This window comes from Megalopta genalis, chromosome 3, assembly GCF_051020955.1.
Source record: "Megalopta genalis isolate 19385.01 chromosome 3, iyMegGena1_principal, whole genome shotgun sequence".
NCBI classification, from domain to species: Eukaryota; Metazoa; Arthropoda; class Insecta; order Hymenoptera; family Halictidae; genus Megalopta; species Megalopta genalis.
The window spans coordinates 13,480,940-13,499,280 of NC_135015.1; the positions used below are offsets into that span (position 1 = coordinate 13,480,940).

At 35.0% G+C, this 18,341-nt stretch overlaps 4 protein-coding genes across 6 annotated transcripts; 3 read left to right on the forward strand and 1 right to left on the reverse strand.

Annotated features, from left to right (window-relative positions):
* The first annotated feature begins 277 nt into the window (after nucleotides 1–277).
* On the forward strand, nucleotides 278–5,921 carry Rtf1 (RNA polymerase-associated protein Rtf1). 2 transcript variants are annotated; one of them, XM_033485859.2, is made up of 7 exons: nucleotides 278–408; nucleotides 1,592–1,850; nucleotides 1,922–2,326; nucleotides 2,413–2,650; nucleotides 2,722–3,448; nucleotides 3,534–3,801; nucleotides 3,882–5,921. In XM_033485859.2, exons 1-7 carry the CDS (start codon nucleotides 388–390, stop codon nucleotides 3,986–3,988), a joined length of 2,025 nt encoding a protein of 674 aa, XP_033341750.1. In that variant the 5' UTR covers nucleotides 278–387; the 3' UTR covers nucleotides 3,989–5,921. The 2 variants fall into 2 exon arrangements, with proteins under 2 accessions (XP_033341750.1, XP_033341748.1); XM_033485857.2 differs by lacking the exon at nucleotides 278–408 and adding an exon at nucleotides 774–1,052.
* An 881-nt stretch (nucleotides 5,922–6,802) lies between these two features.
* On the forward strand, nucleotides 6,803–12,076 carry tsr (Cofilin/actin-depolymerizing factor homolog tsr). Its single transcript, XM_033486083.2, has 3 exons — nucleotides 6,803–6,966; nucleotides 10,926–11,168; nucleotides 11,261–12,076. Exons 1-3 carry the CDS (start codon nucleotides 6,964–6,966, stop codon nucleotides 11,459–11,461), a joined length of 447 nt encoding a protein of 148 aa, XP_033341974.1. The 5' UTR covers nucleotides 6,803–6,963; the 3' UTR covers nucleotides 11,462–12,076.
* A 906-nt stretch (nucleotides 12,077–12,982) lies between these two features.
* LOC117229526 (uncharacterized) lies at nucleotides 12,983–16,632 on the forward strand. Of its 2 annotated transcripts, none has more exons than XM_033486064.2 (8): nucleotides 12,983–13,205; nucleotides 13,378–13,610; nucleotides 13,680–13,967; nucleotides 14,041–14,201; nucleotides 14,276–14,715; nucleotides 14,787–14,946; nucleotides 15,032–15,876; nucleotides 15,945–16,632. In XM_033486064.2, the coding sequence occupies exons 2-8, from the start codon at nucleotides 13,386–13,388 to the stop codon at nucleotides 16,019–16,021; spliced, it is 2,196 nt and encodes a 731-aa protein (XP_033341955.1). In that variant the 5' UTR covers nucleotides 12,983–13,205; nucleotides 13,378–13,385; the 3' UTR covers nucleotides 16,022–16,632. The 2 variants fall into 2 exon arrangements, with proteins under 2 accessions (XP_033341955.1, XP_033341956.1); XM_033486065.2 differs by having other exon boundaries at nucleotides 15,975–16,632.
* A 102-nt stretch (nucleotides 16,633–16,734) lies between these two features.
* On the reverse strand, nucleotides 16,735–17,982 carry ATPsynO (ATP synthase subunit O, mitochondrial). Its single transcript, XM_033486066.2, has 4 exons — nucleotides 17,850–17,982; nucleotides 17,611–17,658; nucleotides 17,356–17,466; nucleotides 16,735–17,281 (listed from the first exon to the last, which is right to left on the reverse strand). The coding sequence occupies exons 1-4, from the start codon at nucleotides 17,868–17,870 to the stop codon at nucleotides 16,835–16,837; spliced, it is 627 nt and encodes a 208-aa protein (XP_033341957.2). The 5' UTR covers nucleotides 17,871–17,982; the 3' UTR covers nucleotides 16,735–16,834.
* Between the last annotated feature and the right edge of the window lie 359 nt (nucleotides 17,983–18,341).

The following is an 18,341-nucleotide window of genomic DNA, read 5'->3' on the forward strand; positions in this document are numbered from 1 at the left end:
CGGTGACCATTTCTACGATTATTAAACTTTTCGAAAACCCATAAGCTATATTTTAAATAACACTTTATAGTTTATGAATCTACATTTGTTAATTCAGCCAGGCAACGGATGCGCGAATAGAGTGATATCGCAAGCATGGTAAAGTGAGACAAGCTACATTGGTCGCGGTGTGACTTGTTTCGCTTGTGTTGTGCGATGTCATGCTCTCTTGCTCACCCCCACTTCCTTTCCTTGTCTAAAACTGTGAGAGCAATACTATTTAGCTGTGATGCGTCAACCAATCAGAGGAGAAGCAATTTAACTCCTAGCCGGTTGCCTCCGCATAAGTTTCGTATAGTGAAGCACTACTGTACTATGGTGAAGCAGAAATGCTTACTATAGTGAGGCATGACTGTAGATGAAATGAGGGTACAGTTTTTTTACACCTATAAAGTGCACTAAAGACACAATCGAATTACATTTTAAAATCAATTTCAGGGCGCAAGCGTCCGTAAGTGCATATCATGAATTAAGTTCAAAAGATTTTAAAATGCATTTACTAAAAGATTGGAATTAGATTATATACTAAATATAATTTAGAAAATAAAAAAAAGTGTGTAATAGAATATAGATTATTACATGTACATCTGTACATTAATGAAGATATTAAGAATTAATTGTTTAAAATTTTGAATTTTACCGCGCTTTTGCCATTAAATTTTTTGACGAGAATTTCGTGTCTTGTTACATTCTATGCTTCAACAGTGTAGAGCAGGAAGCAGTGCTCTCGTAGAGCGTCGCTGACATTCTGTGTTGTGAGTTCGAAGAAGTAATGTGTGGCGTGGTGTACGCTATTCTCGATCGGCGTTGATATTTTACGTTTTCGGTTCTACGCGGTCTTCCTAGTTTATTGTATCTTGCATGACGTTAGATTTGTCTTTGTCAGGAGGGCGTGCAATTTTCACGATCTCCGTACGGTTATCTGCGTGACGATGCCAAAGAGAAAGAATCAAGCTCTCATAGATTCTGACAGTAGTGGCAGTGCGTCGGAAAGTGGCTCGGATTTAGAAAATGTAAATGATATAACCTTACATAAAAATCTCGTGTTGCATATCGGCTATACTGCATTTTGAATTCACTTTTTGCTCGTCGGGAGCCGAGCTGTACGATATTAATAGTAATGTTATTTATGTTGAACCGACTTCATACTCATGGTACCAGTTATTGTCAACGATATACGAATGAAAATTATTTTACATAACCTATTGTACTGCTAGCAGATACGCGTTGAAGTTTTTGCATGTACATTAGATTTTCATTTGATTTTAAGAAGTAATGCACTTTTTTTAAATATACATGATCTGTTCTAAAAGAGATATTACTAAATCAAGTGCGAAGTTTGTGTACATATATACTGCTGAAAATAGAGATTAAACAACTATATAGTTCCTGTATTAATCGATTAATTGAATTACAATGAATATATACTATATTCTAGAAATGTATACAATATGTAGTTCAAATGTGCATCAGATTTATTTTGGAATACATACTATTTAATATATATAAAGAATGCTTGACAGTTTAATTGATCATCTTTTGTTTGAACTAGGACTTGTTGTCACTTGCTAAAAAGAAGAAAGGCAAAAGTCAAGATGACTCTCAATCGAATGAAGATACAGGAACTACGAAGAAGGATAACAAACATGATTCAGACACATCGGATTCTGATGATGACTGGGGTGCAAAGGCTGGTAAAAATAAGAAAAAGAAAGTGCCAACTAAGAGAAATAAACGAAAGATGACAAAATCTAGTAGCGAAGAAAGTGCTGGTGAGAAAGAGCCTGAGAAAGTTTCTGAACCAGAAGAAGGTAATTTTGATAATTCAGATTAGATATCTAGATAACTTAATATCCATAATTCTAAGTAATTATGTTTACAGGCGAGGTCTCAGACTCGGACGCCAGTGTGTCTGATTCCAGCCAGGAAGAATTCAATGATGGCTATGATGACAAATTGATGGGAGATGCTGAAGACCAAGCACGACTTGCTCAAATGACAGAGAAAGAACGTGAACAGGAAATCTTTAAACGCATAGAGCAACGAGAAATAATGAAAACAAGATTTGAAATTGAAAAGAAGCTGAGAATGGCCAAGAAGCAGGAATTGAAAAAACAAAAAGAATCGAGGAAGAAGGAAAAGAGTGCAGAAGAGAAAAAAGTAGATAGAGCTCCAGATCCTAAAGAAAGAAGTAAAGATCGTAAGAAGACAATAGAAGAGAAGCAAGACAAAAAGTTCCATGCAATGTCTCTCTTGAAAGCAAGAAGAGAAGAGAAAAAAGAAAGAGGTGTAGTAATTTATACATTTAGGTGACTTTATACTTTATACATAGGTGATTTTAAAAATGATCTTCATCTTATTTGCCTTTATTAGAGGAAAAAGAGAAACAAAGGATAGAGCAACAGCAACAACAATCAAAGGACATTGAAGAAGAAGAATTAGAAGACGATCACAAAGGTGGAAACAAAACAAAGCTCAAGGCATCTGACATTTATTCAGATGACAGTGGCTCATCGGATAGCGGTGAAGATGAAGAAGCTCCTAAACCATCATCTCACCGTAGATCGTCTTCGAGCGATAGTAGAGACTCTGATTCCGATAACGATAAGAAGTTCGTAAATCTATTTTTAAGTAAATAGTTCATACTTTAATGATGCTCATCATGCTTTTATAATTTTCTAGATCTGTCACTAGTAATAAGGCCAAACCGAAGAAACCAATATACGTTAGTACAAAGGAAGATCTCAACAAAATTAGATTATCACGTCACAAAATGGAGAGATTTGTACACTTACCCTTCTTCGATAGAGTAGTACAAGGTTGCTTTGTTAGAATTGGTATTGGCAATAATAACGGGAAACCCGTCTACAGAGTAGCCGAAATTAGCGGAGTCTGTGAAACAGGAAAGATCTATCAACTCGGTGGTACTAGAACAAATAAAGGCTTAAAATTGAGACATGGAGCTCAGGAACGCGTCTTTAGATTAGAATTCGTGTCAAATCAAGAATTTACAGAGTCTGAATTCTTCAAGTGGAAGGAAACCTGTGCTTTGCAAGGAATATCCATGCCCACATTCGAAGAAGTCGATCAAAAATTGAAAGATATTAAGGAAGCTTTAGTTTATGAGTTCAAAGAAGAAGATATAGAGAAAATAGTACGAGAAAAGGAAAGATTTAAACAAAATCCATATAATTACGCGATGAAGAAAGCACAACTTATGCGGGAAAGAGACGCAGCTAATTGCAGAGGAGACGATGAGACCGCTAGTCGATTGAATCAAGAATTAAGCGAGCTTGAAGAACGTGCCTCAGAACTTGATAAAATGCGCACTGCTACAATATCTAGTATATCTTATATTAACGATCGCAATCGGAAGAAGAATGTAGAAGAAGCGGAAAAAGCTATTATGGTAACTAAAAATATTTTATGTTGTGTTACAAAAGTAATTAAACTTGATGAGCATCTAAAAATGGTATATATTTCTTTTATTGCAGGAAGAAATTAAAGCTAATAAAGGTAAAAAGGTAGATGATCCATTTACTAGACGTAGCACAAAGCCAAGGATGGTTTACAAACCTGAAGATGACGACGTAGCAATGACAGCTCCAGTAACTGACAAAACAGCTCCTCAACAAGCTGACACTGTGTCAGCAACTAACGAAAAAGAAAATGGACAGGAGACGAAGAAAAAACAAAGTACTGAAGACCTATTCAATGCCCACGATTTCGATATCACAATAGATTTGGAAGTACCAATCCCAAGTAAGTTGGGTATAGTCAAATTTTTCTCTTTGAAAATGTATAATATAAGTTTTTATATAATATGTCTTTTTTTTTTTTAGATAATCCTGTTAGTGTATTGCCGAAGCCTATTAGCAATATTAAAGATACAGGACCTCGGCGATCATTAAATTTAGAAGATTATAAGAAAAAACGAGGACTTATCTAACGTTCTATTAGGTCTAGAAGTCAAAAAGATATTTCAAGGATAAGTTCTAAACGTAATCACGTAGTTATGAAACTATACACATTGGTTCTTGGATATCCTGATTAATTGTAAAACCAAGGACGAAATCCTATGTCAGTTGACTGAGAAACTATTTTACGTATAGTTCTCGTATGACATTACTGTTTTGTTATATTGACTTCTTCTTTTCAAAAGGATATAGGTGGTTCCTACCATATAGTTATTATACTCGCGTGATCATAGTTGCTGCATTCTGTATGAGAGAATGCAATTTCATTATTCGTAAAGGTATGTTTTACATCTTAAAGAACGCTGTTATAAGAGTACTTAAAAAAAGTATTATGATTTGATTTATTTAAGAACTTTGTTATTGCATTTGTTCCCCTCTATCGGTAATGCGACTTTTTTATCTTTCACTGAAAATATAAATATTTTCCATCCTACCGAAAGAAGAGTAAAAACATTAGAACGTAGAACTATTTATATCTCGATAAAGAGTAATGGCGAACAAACAGTTCGAATAACGAAAATCAATATGGCTTATAGATACACTAATCATAATTTACATATATTATTACATGATCTTTTTTGTGTTCTGTACGGTAAAATAAATATTAGTATGCGACCACCTTACAAAAAGTAAGATAAACATTTTAAATCAGCAGAGCTATTAATTATGTATACAATAATTCGTTACTCGATATCAGAACATTACAAAAATATATTAACCATATTTTTTTATTCTGCAGTGTTTCTCGAATGTTAATTACACTGCGAATTACTGCCAATATAATCTGGCTACAGAAGCTTCAACATGTGTTTTACAAAAGAAATTTGTACATATTCTCTAAAGGATTTAAATAATTTAATGGCTAAATTCATATATATATGTATACATATATATATATATATTACTCTACAAATAATGACAAAAAAATATTTTTAGATGTATACTTTTCTTTCGTCTAAGTTAAACTGATAATTATTGTTAACTTTATCCTATCAGAATAGGTAAACACTATATAAATTATATTATCCTAGTGATTTTTACTAATATCTACAGAGTATTAAGTATCGTTTACTGTATTCCATCTGTCCATTAGATAATTCTTTTTACTCGTAATCATGGATATGATATCTTGGATAAATAAAGTTTCATACTTTACATTAAAAAGATGCATTCTTTAATTACATATATTTATTTAGACACTAGGACAGCCAAAAAAAAATAGATATTTGTTCGATAACAGCTAACACCCGGTATGAAATTTTATTTATTCAAGATGTCAAAACTTGATTAGTATGACAATTTCCAGATATCATACGTGCTTATACGTATATTAATGTAGAGTGCTGATTAGAATGTATTGTCAAAATGCAGCATGTATTTATCAATATCCACAAATTTGCCAAAATTGTACATATATGTATTTAAGCAGTATACTATTAAAAAATTGTAGAATAATTAATATTTTCATTTACATAAAAGTAATCTTACGGTTTATTTTTTATGGAAGTTTAGAATTCAGTAGATTATTTTCAAGATAGATTGAATTTTATAAAGACTTATATATAATACTCAGTTTTTATATTGATGTGTTGTAAATATAATATACATTATTTTAAAATAGCTTATTTTGTTTGTAAGTCCATAGTTTTTTATCCTATTTGATATTGTATATTACTATGCGTTAACAAAATTACCTAATGATTCTAACACAAAAGAACCCAACGAATTGTATTAAAAAAAATCTTTTTATTGTATTAAATGCAAATGTAAGATGTACAATGGTACACGATTACATCTCAGTATTTAGAAATATGACTGTATCCTGTATTTCACATCTATGCAGAAATAATATTTAATCATATTTTGTTACATCTAAGCTGAAATATATCCATGTGAATACTTTAATCTGACTTTTAATTTTTCAATTTCAGAATCGTAGGAATATGATAAAAACGCGCCAATGATGCATCTAAGCATCAGGGGCTAGTTATAAATAAAAGGACTATAACTATATTCCAATATGAAGTTAATTTAGTAATATACAAGGACCTGAAATGAAAATCATTCGTAATTTACATGTGCGAAAAAATCGAATGCTTGTGCATGTGTCGGCCGAATGCTCGCTTTTATCTACAGTGCATAAACAATCATCAAGCAACCGAGATTGTGCTGTCGTAATTCAACGTTTTTTGAAACTGCCAAATTATGTTGCGCGTCGTGCGCACGCAAACCATGTTACTTGCGCACGGAACGACGCGCGACGTCTGTATGCGGTCGCTTGCATGCCGCTGCCCATATAAGGTAATTTCCCCACGTCCCTCGCGATGATTGGCCAATTCGACCGGCAGCTCGTATCGATGATTAATTCTCGTAAATTACATGCCATTGTTACACAATTCGATGACACGGCCATCTCAACACTGGAAGAATCTTATCAATGCACCGTAACCTCACGCCGAGCTGGAAATAAATCATTTTCTAGCTAAAACTAAAAACTGTGCCTGCAACCGGCATAAGCGCGCCGTACAACGCTTGCGCATTGGAACGGTCCTGCCGGTTTGAAAACAAAATCCACCTCGAAACGGTGTTCATTCGCTGGTTTCTTGCGAAAAAAGAATAGAAAAGTCTAGATAACACTATCTCCTAGCGAAGTTTCAAGCAAAAAGCCCGTATAAAATGAATCAAGAATATTCGTTAGTTACAGGCTGGCCAATCAAGACTGAGTTAATCAGAAGTGCGCGCGCGCAGGCGTAGGGATACAGGATTCGCAGAAAGCTGGCCGCGAGAGGAGCCTCCCTTCCCGTTCGTACGTTCGTTCGTTCGTGAGCCGCGACCCCCGCGACTGGACACTGCACCTATAAAGTTCCACCAGAACCGAGGCTCTCGCGAAAGTGTAGGTTAAAGTGCTTGTTTACGTGATTTTCCTCACCGGCTACGATATCACGAAATGGTAAATATTCTACTGTGCATGCATCCGCCTTCCGAAAAATGTCAACGATCCCTATAGGGAAAACCGGTACGGCACACGGGCCACTTTGTGGTTATGGCCGAAGCAGACGCGCCGGTCGCCATTTCTGTCCCGGCAATACGCCGCGAGAACGATCGCTTTCTTCCTTCGGCTACGCCAATCCGCTGATTTTCTTCGCCGCCGATCTGCTCGTTCCGCGTGTGCTATCGATTTTCACGCGTTTAACGGACAGATCAACGGGAACTCGATACTTCTCTCGCTTAGGTGAGATTTTAACGTGCCAATCGCGATATTCGTCGCTTCCAGGAAACGGATGATTCATTTCCAGCTTCGCGATACCGACAGTCCCAGACTCGGAACGGAGTAACTGTGATCTTAGTGACGAAAAAAAATATTCCATACCGCCGACTAGAATATCGCTGTTTTCGTTGGAATACATTGAATCGCACGGGAATCCTTCACGGCGAAATTCTTGCAGTCTGTCGCAATATTCAATTGCAACGATCGGGAAAATCATTCGTTTCGTGGGAACAACGTTTCCCCAGTTTAATTGTAATATTCCTAACGATTCATCGTGCCATTTCCCTGTGCCACATGCTTCGGATCAGTGTAAACTGTTCGATGTAATCGAAACTTTGCGATTGGTTTTGTACAGATTGAAATAACACTTTTGCATAATTTAACTGCCGTTGTATAAATTCCGAAAAACCTGTTTCAATTTCGTCCTGTACGTTTCACATCGATTTCGCGTAGTCGACGTTGCAAAAATGAACTCGAACGCTGTTATCATCGCGCGGTTTCGTCACGGGCACGAATATTTCGCGAATTTCCGTCTGAATTGCCAAAAATTTATATAACGAATATAAGTTAATGCCAAATCGGACTATCCAATGACCGTGGACGACGATAAAATATCGAACTCCATTATCGATCACCTGCTGCCTTCTTTCAATCGCATCCATGTATTTTATCTTTTCCAATTTCATTTATCGTTCTACCACTTATTTCTCGTCTTCGATTTTTCGTTGGGATCGAAATTCTGGAAACACGGTTGCACAAGTGCAAGATAAATTTGTACAGCGAACCAATACATTTACTTGTTTCTACGAAAACGAATCGATTGCATCGTGGAATCAGTGTTTTTTTCCAGTTGTTTATCAGTGTTTTATCTAGTCTGTCTGTTAGTTACAATTATCGTTGATGTTAAACTGTATGTTCGAGTATTTACCTAGAATTATTTTGGCTTTTATAAATCAAATCCAACACGTTAACGATTTTCATATAAATTTCTGGTGTCGCTTAACGATTAAAAATTCCACAGTGACTCCTTCCACAGACGACGCGTCAGTCGAAGTTCCGGAAGAATTAATTATGTAGTCGCGTTCCGTTTCCGGCAAATTGGCGACAGAAACTTAACCATGTGAAACTGGCGCAAGCAATAGCCGCCGTTCTTCAAATAACTTTTAAATATTTAAGCTAGTTACTGGTAAATGCTCTATCCTTGGTAATGAAGAGTTAGGTTTTCTTGCAAAACTAACCCCTCGCCCTCTTCTTGTTTAGCCTCGAGGATGACAGTGAACTACAAGAGAAGTTCTGGTAGAGAGGGAAAAATTCAATGAGCCCGTAAGGAGGTCGGTTCTTGCAGGCCAGTGACTCTCAAAGTTCACTGACGCCTTCGTAAACGTGGTGAATAAGCTGATTATCCTCGACATTGTGATGGTCAATCTTATTCGTTGGACTATCCTATTCATATAATCATGTACCATTTTTTTTTTCTTTCGTCGTATTGGTCGAACAATTTGCTATTTGTACTCTTTCTGAACTTTTCTCACTCTGTCACTTGTGATCCTTACGATGTTTAATCTGCAATCTTAAGCGGACAGCGAAACAAATTTTGTGGGCAATTACGTGTTACGTATGGTGCTATTAGTCATCGATAAACTTTACGCGAATTTCGATAAACGTGGTCAAGAACAGAAGGTGTCCATGTGTCGCATGACAGAGGTGAAACATCAGTCGCTCTCTTTTTATTAACCGCCGAGCGATAGAGTATGAAACCGTACACGTAAACGACCAGTTTACTCGGCAGTCAAACAGCCGACCATGTCGCTCCTTGTCGGTGAATCATCTTCCGTTTGACCTTGTGCCACACACAAGAGACGTTTACAACAACGCCCTAGAGGGAGCCAAGTCTGGCCCTAACCGGCATCCCCCGTCGTGCCAGAATATCGACCGAGGAATTGCATCCTCCATCCACTGGCTATCCTCCAACCACGTTACACTTTTCATCGGACCCTTTTGCACCCCGATCGACCCCTTACACGTTTACCATTCTATACCCGCGAAACTCTAATCATACGTAGAAATATATTCCTCTTTAATATGATTACCGTACTGCAGATCTCTAAAAAAAATCCCATTGGTGTACGTCATATTATGAAAATTAAATAAGGAAAGAAAAATTCCTTGCGGTAAATATGAGATCATATAAAATAATATGCATGTTTTCTTGTATTTAAAAAATGTCCACATCATAAATGCGTGAAAATCTACAGTTTAATCATTAGCAATCGTGCAAATATATTCTACTTTATTGAACGATACGTCTGTATATTGGTAACGTTAGAGTCTTATCAATTTTCTGGAACTAAGTATCAGTTTCTCGACTTGTAGAAATCAGTGCAGTACTTCTCCTGACCTGCTAATGCGAGCAAATTAACGATGTTATTTTAAATAGACGTGCTTTAATTTAAAAAATAATTCAGAATCATTCCTCGATCTCTCGAACGATCTTTCCAATAAATAAGTTGTTGTTCTAGTGCGTTTAGACTGGCAAAAGATCCGCTCTTCCTTTAAATATCGAATTACGTTCTCGACGACTAATTTTAGCGGTTTTGCAATTCCTTGTTTACAACAACGGATCCTTATTTCTTCCTTATGTTTGTCAATACTGTGAACCATATTTTCTTACAGATCAAATAGACTTTTTCGATTCGAAAGCGTGTTGATCCTAGACGAAAGCCGTTCAAAAATAGCTATCCCACTTCGAACTTTTCACTCTGTACGTGTCGCGCATCTGTGGCGTCCCCCTCCCCCTCTCTCTCTAACTGGTTCGCATACACGCACGCAGGACGTAGCGTATCTCTTTCTCCCCTAGAATCTTCGCGGCGAGTGCGTCGTGTCATGGTCGTATTTCACGAATTTTCACAGAGTGGCAGAAACACATAATCGAATGGTCCTCTCTGTACTGTGTGGCACGTGCCCACAGGCAACGGATAACTTTAGAAATGGACGTCGGATCTGTTTTAGCATCGGATTCATGCGTGGGAAGACTTTATTTCGGTACGTCCCCCACGTTTGCCCGCGAAATAAGCTTAAACGGCCAGACTAGCCGACGTTAGTCCAACACTGATAGCGTTGATACTGGCACTGCCCTCCTCGTCAGCCAACGATAGCAATGCATCTCGATATAGAAAGATGTCTATAACGCCACCGTAAATCTTTGCCGCAATGTACCAAAAAGGGAATCTCACTTATCGACACAAAGGGTGGACAAGTTATGAGAACTAATTCTCGACATCCTTTGATCTTCGAGAAAGTCTAAACCGTTTGTTGATGATCCACTTGCAGCCGAATACAGCGATTATTTTGTGTACACCAATTTTGTGTTGAATTAAATGTACCATCGTTAAAATACAAACCTCTATCCTGATGCGATGATAACGTGTTACATGAATCGTACGATGAGTTACAAGTTGTTCATCGCGATGTCGATTTCAACGTGTGCAATTAAGTTTTATAAACAAACCTTTCATCGAGCTATTACGCAATGTATTGTGACTCGGTATCTATGATTCGTCTTCGCTGACAACGATTGCATGTAAGACGCGTTTTGTACAATTCTTGTCGTTGCAAACTTCATTAATTTTCTGTTTGTTTAGGCATCTGGAGTAACTGTGGCCGACGTTTGTAAGACAACGTACGAGGAGATTAAAAAAGACAAAAAACATCGATATGTAATCTTTTACATTAAGGACGAGAAGCAAATCGACGTTGAAGTGATCGGACCTCGCGATGCCGCTTACGACGCCTTCCTTGAGGATTTGCAAAAGTGTGGCAGCGGAGAATGCCGCTACGGTCTTTTCGACTTTGAATACACTCATCAGTGTCAGGGTACATCCGAGGTAACAGTTCTACTATCTTCTTTCAATGATTAATTCATTTGTTGGCTTACAATTAGTGTAAACATTCAAACGGTGATTGTTTTGATTTCCAGGCCTCCAAGAAACAAAAGTTGTTCTTGATGTCGTGGTGTCCCGACACGGCCAAAGTTAAGAAGAAGATGTTGTACTCGAGTTCTTTTGATGCTTTGAAAAAATCCTTAGTCGGTGTGCAAAAGTACATACAAGCAACAGACCTTTCAGAGGCTTCTGAAGAAGCTGTGGAAGAGAAGCTCCGAGCCACTGACAGGAATTAGGAGTATATCAGCGGAATCCAAAATTAATAATATTAAACGAGAGAAATCAAGTGGAAAACAATACGCAAACTCCCTTCCCCAAAAATAATGCTCTGTACCGTCGTTGCGTCGAAGGTTCATGTTTTTACACATCTTTCACTTTTAAACGGAAACGATTACCAAGTATTTGCGCTACATGTATTAGTCATTGGGGAGCGTAAACATTAGCAGAAAAAAGAACGTAAAAGGAAAAAGCAGAAAAACTATATAAAGAAAAAAAATCACTTTTCATACTGCGAAACGTGTGAATCTGTCTGAAATAATATTAATATTATACTATTATTATAATTATAAGAATAACTTGTAAAAGAATAACAGTTTACAACCAGTCAGGCAGTAAGATTGAAAGCATTACACTTTTGTCATCGGCTGTATAATGTTTAAATTAAATTCATTTCATAATGACTTCACGTGAAACCTCGTTAGTAAGTCCCACATTTTCCTAATGTTGCGTGAAATTCTATTATTTGGTTTGTTACTAAAAAAAAAAAAAACTGAAGAAACGTATTATTAGCGATATTGTTTGTACATGATAAGTTTATCATTTTATACGTAAAATAAATTTTGCTTCAATTATTTTCTACAATTTTTATATTAAATTTTCGAAGACCGATTCGATTGTGGTCATTTTTTCTTTAGCACGATTGATTAAAAATATTGTGTTCATTGTTAGAACCATAACTTAACAAAAGTTTCATTTTGATTACCACGTGGAGAGTAGTAAATTATATTAAGTCTTCATATTTGTACCTATATATATATTATATACAACTTTATTCAGTTCTAAAAGATTCAGTAACATTAAATTATTATCTTGGATAATATTTTCGCGTTACTTTAATATTATACTTTTCATATTTTTTCGGCATCTCTTCTTAAAATGAAGAGATTTTTTAAATTTAATCTACACACTCTTATAATGTAAGAAATTTAAATAAATATTTAAAATTTCAATTTAGAATTTTGACGTACTCGTAAATGCATAATTATAATTTTCCGCCTAAAAAATCTATCATAAAACAAAGAAATGAAAAATGCGGCTATTTATTGAGAAATATTTCATTGTTTTAATTTTTTTTTTTTAATGAAATAGCAGGTGACACTGGAATAATAAAAATTTCATAAATATTTGATTGGAGAAGCAAACACTTGTGGTAATATGAATATGCATATTACAAGCTGCACTCTACTATGAAAAATATGTACAGTATTTTCGTTGAAGTTTTCACTTTTATTGCAATTTACATGACTGAAAATCCAATAGAAGTTGTTTCTTGAATTATGTCACATAAATATTTTGTCACGTTTTTAATTGAATATTTTATTTTGAATTTCCGAATACAAGCAGATATATTCTATCTTTTCTAGTCATAAATTACAATAAATTAACTTACAGTGTACCTGTTCTATTTTTATATTTTTACTGCGACAATAAATTACAAAAAAGACAGTTCAGTAAAATCATGATTGTGACTACTCTATATCTGACGTACATAGTTCGTGGTAAGAGAAGGCGTGCACTGTGCACATACACTGCAGCCGTTTGCCGATGTGTCAATTTGACTCTGTCAAATGATATTGAAGTTGTTATTATCATTATATGTTTGTCAAAATATTATTATATCTTCAAACATGGTAAAAAGAAATGTGAGCCGATAAGAACGCTAGGCGCTTTTTTCTACGTATCGCACCGAGCCGCTACAAGGTAATTCAATATGACTTTGGTGACATTTTTATGCTACTATTTCTAGTAGCTACAATCATTTATTGATGTCAATGTGACATTATGTATTTTAATGTGACAGCAGATCTTTCAAAAAATTGTTATTCATATTACAGTTTATTATAACCATTGTTTAATTTTGTTATACAAACAGCATTTGCCATGACAACACCCATGTGTGAAGATGGTGGCCCCTTAAGAGAGTGGGCACCCCTTGCTTTACTCCTTCAACAAATACCTGCCAAGATTCAAAATGGGTTATTTATGCATAATATTAATTTCACATGTATTGATGCGCTACCTGAATTTATTGCCATCGGTACAAACCATGGAATGGTTTATTGGTTTAACCGGGAGAAGCAAGATCTTCAAAGACTTCAATGCGAGGTATACTTGAATACGTATTCAGAGTTAATAGACGAATTTATATTAACAGAAAATTGTATTTTCAATCAGAATGTAAACTCAAAAATCACTTGTATACAAGTAATATCAACTGTGGACTACATGGTTGCTGCTGGTAACGAACACGGTGTTGTAACAGTATTTCAAATACCCAAAAATCCTCCAGACTCATTACCAGATAGCTTGAAACCAAAGCAAAAGAAACAAGTGGAAAGATATAGTATTAGTGGTTTGCACAACAGTGCAGTAACAACAGTTGAATGGTCCAAGAATGGTATGAAGTTGTTCAGTGGAGATCAGGATGGTTTAGTAGTATTAACTGAAATTGACTTTTATATGGTATGTTACAAAATGTAGGTATTATTATGTGTATAAACAGATAAATCATGTTCCTAATGAAAATGTTTATTAGCATTTGTCAAAGTCATCTGAATTGCTTAATGAAAAATATGCAGTGGTACAACTGAGCTATCAACAAGGTTTATTGTTGGTTTCAACAACACTCCGTACAATACTAGTAAACAGAAATGAGAATGGAAAAGTAACACAAGTTGGCCAAAAAGAGCGTAAAACGTTAATATCGAAATTTCAGTAGATAATTCATAAAGTCGTTGCAATACAATTTCTGTAATAACTTTACATTGTAGATTAGGAAAATTAGGAGCTGTGTTTGGATGTCGACAAAATTATGTACAGGATATAGTAATCTATGCAAGCAGGCCTGGGCTACGTTTATGGCAAGCTGATAAAACTGGAACTGTGTTGAAAACACTTATCTTCAAGGACGCTATTCGATCCGGTCATACAGAAGTAGAACTTTTGAATCCTGCACCAGAGAGTTCTAAAAAGAATCGTGGAGAACCTACATTCGGTGTTATTTTACCTTTTTGTGATGATTTGTTAATCACATATAGCGACGACATTATATACGTAGTAAATCCACAAACAATTGCTATAACGTCCATTGTAACCGATTTGCGACGAGTCACCGATGTTGCTTGTACTAAAGATGAAATATTCGTCCTGGAGGGAGAAAGGAGTATTATACGCATAGCATATTATCCTGAAACTAATATGTTTTCAACGGGTATGTAATTACTTTCTAAAAACATTGTTTAACACTTCGACTGATTTGTTAAAGAACAAGTATATTTCTAGAAGCAACTAATTCTTTGGATCCGCTGTCGTCATTTGCAGAAATTAGTAAACCAGTAACTAATGGTATTCTAGAATTAACTTCTAAATTAAAAGAAAGCGCTATAGTACCAACTATTCCCTTTCACAAAATGAATCCAGCCAATATTATTCAGTCTGTCGGGTAAGACACGAAAGAAACGTTTTTACTTTTGTTTAATATCCTGTATGTTTAATAGTATGTCATACTATATTCAATGTTCCTTTAGTATTGCGCCAGTGATTACGGCTGAGACTGATACAACTTCAATAGCGGAAGAGGCTGTAGAAATGCCAACGAATATAAATGCCTCTGATGTAGCAGATAGCAGCGGTTCATCAGAGCAGAACGATGCATCTAGACGGAACAATTTTGACCAGCCTGATAAACTCAATGATAGGAGACAGATATTTCAAAAGATTAGTCAACAAGAGTTTGAAGATGTTGTTTTTACTCCAGAAAGGAAGGCTAAAAAATTGCGTAATAAAGTAATAAATGGAAACGAGAGTGGTTCGTCCTTCTCTGATGTTGATGATATATCGGTCTTGAATAAAGATAAAATAAACGCTAACGAGGCGTTGACAACGCATTCCTCTTTACTAACGCTCAGTGTTGACGACGATTTCATACTGAAGACTGAAAGAAATCTTGAATCGATTCAACGTGATGTAGAAAATAAAGAAAAGCTTTTGGCTGATGTATTGGATTTTGATTTGTCGAAGTATATGACGAGTAGTCAAATTGCTACTACTAACTTGAATGTTTCTGAATGTAGTCTTGATACAAGTACCTATATTGATTGCAAGATACATTCCAATAATTCTTCGGCTGAAGAACGAAACGATGAGCAAGAAGTGTACAATGAACAAAGTGATCATACAGAAACTGAATCCGGTGATGAGGATGTCAGTTATCAAACAGAATTAAAAAAATTGGAGGACTTAGGCGAATGTAGAAAAAAGCTGATACAAGAAAAATTAAGCGATCCGTTATCAAACAATGTTTACGTTGACGCGAAAAAAGCACCGCATGCTGCCGACGTCGATAGACATAAACTAGAAGTTCAATTCCATAGTGAGTATGATTAATTACTCTTATTTAATTCTTATAATATAAATTTAATACTTTTCTGACATCTTCAGTTTTATCAAATGAAACCATTATATCAACAGTTCTAGAGGAGGAAGATTGGGTACTTGTGAAAAATGTCACATCGTAAGTTACGATGTAGGATCTAATAAAAGAAAAAACTATTCCATGCACGAATTACTTCGATTTCTATTGATAGTTTATAAATAGTAAGTTGTATAAGGGATATGCGTTCACATTGTTCTTGCACATCTGCATAATAAGTGAAGCTTATATTAGAATACAAGCTCTTTTATGCGTGTATTTTTACACATCAAATTTATGTCACAGTTGCATAATGCCTTTCTAGTCTTGTTGTAGTGAAATATATTTTTCGTTAATCTTAAATTGGGAAAATATTTAAAATTTAATGAGCTTTATTAATGATATTTATGTTTACCAAACGAATTGTATCCTTCTATTGAGGATTGTATATGACGAAGTATAATATATATTCGTATTTATTTTATAGCAAAAGATCAATAGTTTTTAGATAGTTAAAATTAAAAACGTGAATGTGTTAATGAATCATTAATGAAGAATAATATCGAAGCAACTATCAATGCTAAGGCAAGCAATTATTCTATCTTTATTTATAAATATATGTATACTATAAAATTCTGTTCACTATGGGCGTAACTGTATTTACACATTTTTTTCTGATATGTTATATCTTATTAAATAAAATAAATAAAAACTAAATTTCATTATTCGTTTTTATTACCCGCTTTTACAAAATATAACTAAGGGTAGTTGATGTACAGAATGGTTTTATGGAATGAGATATACACAGTCTAACAAGAATTCGATTTCGATAATTTATTGTTTAACGATGTACATTTTACTCGTAATTGCCTAAATGAGTACTTGAACCTTTCTCATGTTACTTATAAAATAAAAATGATTACGCTGCCTGAGAAATGAGATCACTGTACTTTTTAACTTTAGCAGCTACACTCATGTCTACGTATTTATCACCTACCGAAACAACCATTCCACCAATGATACTAGGATCAGTTTTTGTGATTATCGAAAGAGTTTGACCTTGTTTCAAGAATTTTTTCAGTGCAGCCTCAAGCTTAGATTTCATATCTGCATCAAGCGGTTTCGCTGTTACCACTTCACAAACAACCTCACCACGGCTAGCAGACATCAATAATTTAAATGTGTTGATTATAGTATTTACATTTCCAAGTCTACCATTTTCTGCAAGCAGACTCAACAAATTGGCAGTTTCTTTGCTCAAGCTCATTTTACTGCTGATAGCTTTAAGAGCTTCTGCTTTTTCTTTTCGCTTGATCGCTGGATTCTTCATAAATTCATTTAACTTCTCATCTGTCTTCAAAACATCCTAGTATAACATAATATATAAGTGGAAGAGTGAATTATGCCATAATGTTGTAATTAAAAATGTGTGCTACATACTTGTATCTTAACAAGATCTTTTTCTACGTTGCTCAATGTCTTTTGTTTAGTAGCGGCTGAATAAAGGGCCATGGCATAGCGACCATCCATTCCAAATACTTGGATGGGTGGCTAATAAATCAAAGAATCATAGTTATTCTTAAGAAATAGAGAGCAAATTTACTAGCAAAATTATATCACAGTTTTGAGAACGAAGGTTAAGTATGTTTTTGGTTATATAATTTTTGAACTAATTAATATATATAAAAAATATACCTTGACCATCTGCTCCAGCAGAGCAGAGGTGGAGGAGAATGACCGGGACTAGAAAAAGAAACGAGATTCATTACTTCCATAGAATTTTTATGAAACTGGATTAACAATGTTTTCATTTTACTATTTCAACGATTAAGTTGTCACAAGAGTTTGTGCTATAATTAAGACACCAATGCTGTCAACTATCCATTCCGTTTGATCGTCGAAAACCGATAAATACTTTTCGTATCATTACTTACAATTACTCTGCTGAAAGACATTTTCAAAAAGACCGTCAGTTCGTTCAAATCCTAGAACGACAAAGGTGGACCTACACGACCACCATGATATTACATAAGTCACTTTAATGTCTGTGATTCGATTCAACTGTGAAGTGAATATCAAAAATTTAAAAGCGACATCTATAGAATGAAGTGAAACTCTGTCTTAAGGCGGTTGATTTAAACTGAGTTTATTCCAAGCTCGTTATTGATTATTAATACATTTAGTTTTTTTATACATATAGATGATGTGAACAAATTAATTAAATGCAGTCGACAATTATAATCAGTGTTGAGTAATATTTATTTAAAATATATGCGAAATAAAGCTAATTTACTAAATAGGGAGGTATTAATCGATAATAAGAACCTCGAACCATGTAGTGGCTAAACACTCAAACCGTTAGTCAAAAGCATAGATGATTCTTGCCGTATTTGCCATTACATACAATGTAAAATTTGGTAAGAATA

Coding starts and splice junctions, on each gene's coding strand:
- tsr (XM_033486083.2), top strand. Junction 11,169..11,260: donor AGTGTCAGGGTACATCCGAG/GTAACAGTTCTA, acceptor TTTGATTTCCAG/GCCTCCAAGAAACAAAAGTT.
- ATPsynO (XM_033486066.2), bottom strand. CDS start 17,870: ATGTCTTTCAGCAGAGTAATT. Junction 17,659..17,849: donor TGTCTTTCAGCAGAGTAATT/GTAAGTAATGAT, acceptor TTCTTTTTCTAG/TCCCGGTCATTCTCCTCCAC. Junction 17,467..17,610: donor TGCTGGAGCAGATGGTCAAG/GTATATTTTTTA, acceptor TTGATTTATTAG/CCACCCATCCAAGTATTTGG.
- Rtf1 (XM_033485857.2), top strand. CDS start 972: ATGCCAAAGAGAAAGAATCAAGCTCTCATAGATTCTGACAGTAGTGGC. Junction 1,851..1,921: donor AGTTTCTGAACCAGAAGAAG/GTAATTTTGATA, acceptor TTATGTTTACAG/GCGAGGTCTCAGACTCGGAC. Junction 3,802..3,881: donor TTTGGAAGTACCAATCCCAA/GTAAGTTGGGTA, acceptor TTTTTTTTTTAG/ATAATCCTGTTAGTGTATTG.
- LOC117229526 (XM_033486064.2), top strand. CDS start 13,386: ATGACAACACCCATGTGTGAAGATGGTGGCCCCTTAAGAGAGTGGGCA. Junction 13,968..14,040: donor CTGAAATTGACTTTTATATG/GTATGTTACAAA, acceptor AATGTTTATTAG/CATTTGTCAAAGTCATCTGA. Junction 14,716..14,786: donor AACTAATATGTTTTCAACGG/GTATGTAATTAC, acceptor GTATATTTCTAG/AAGCAACTAATTCTTTGGAT.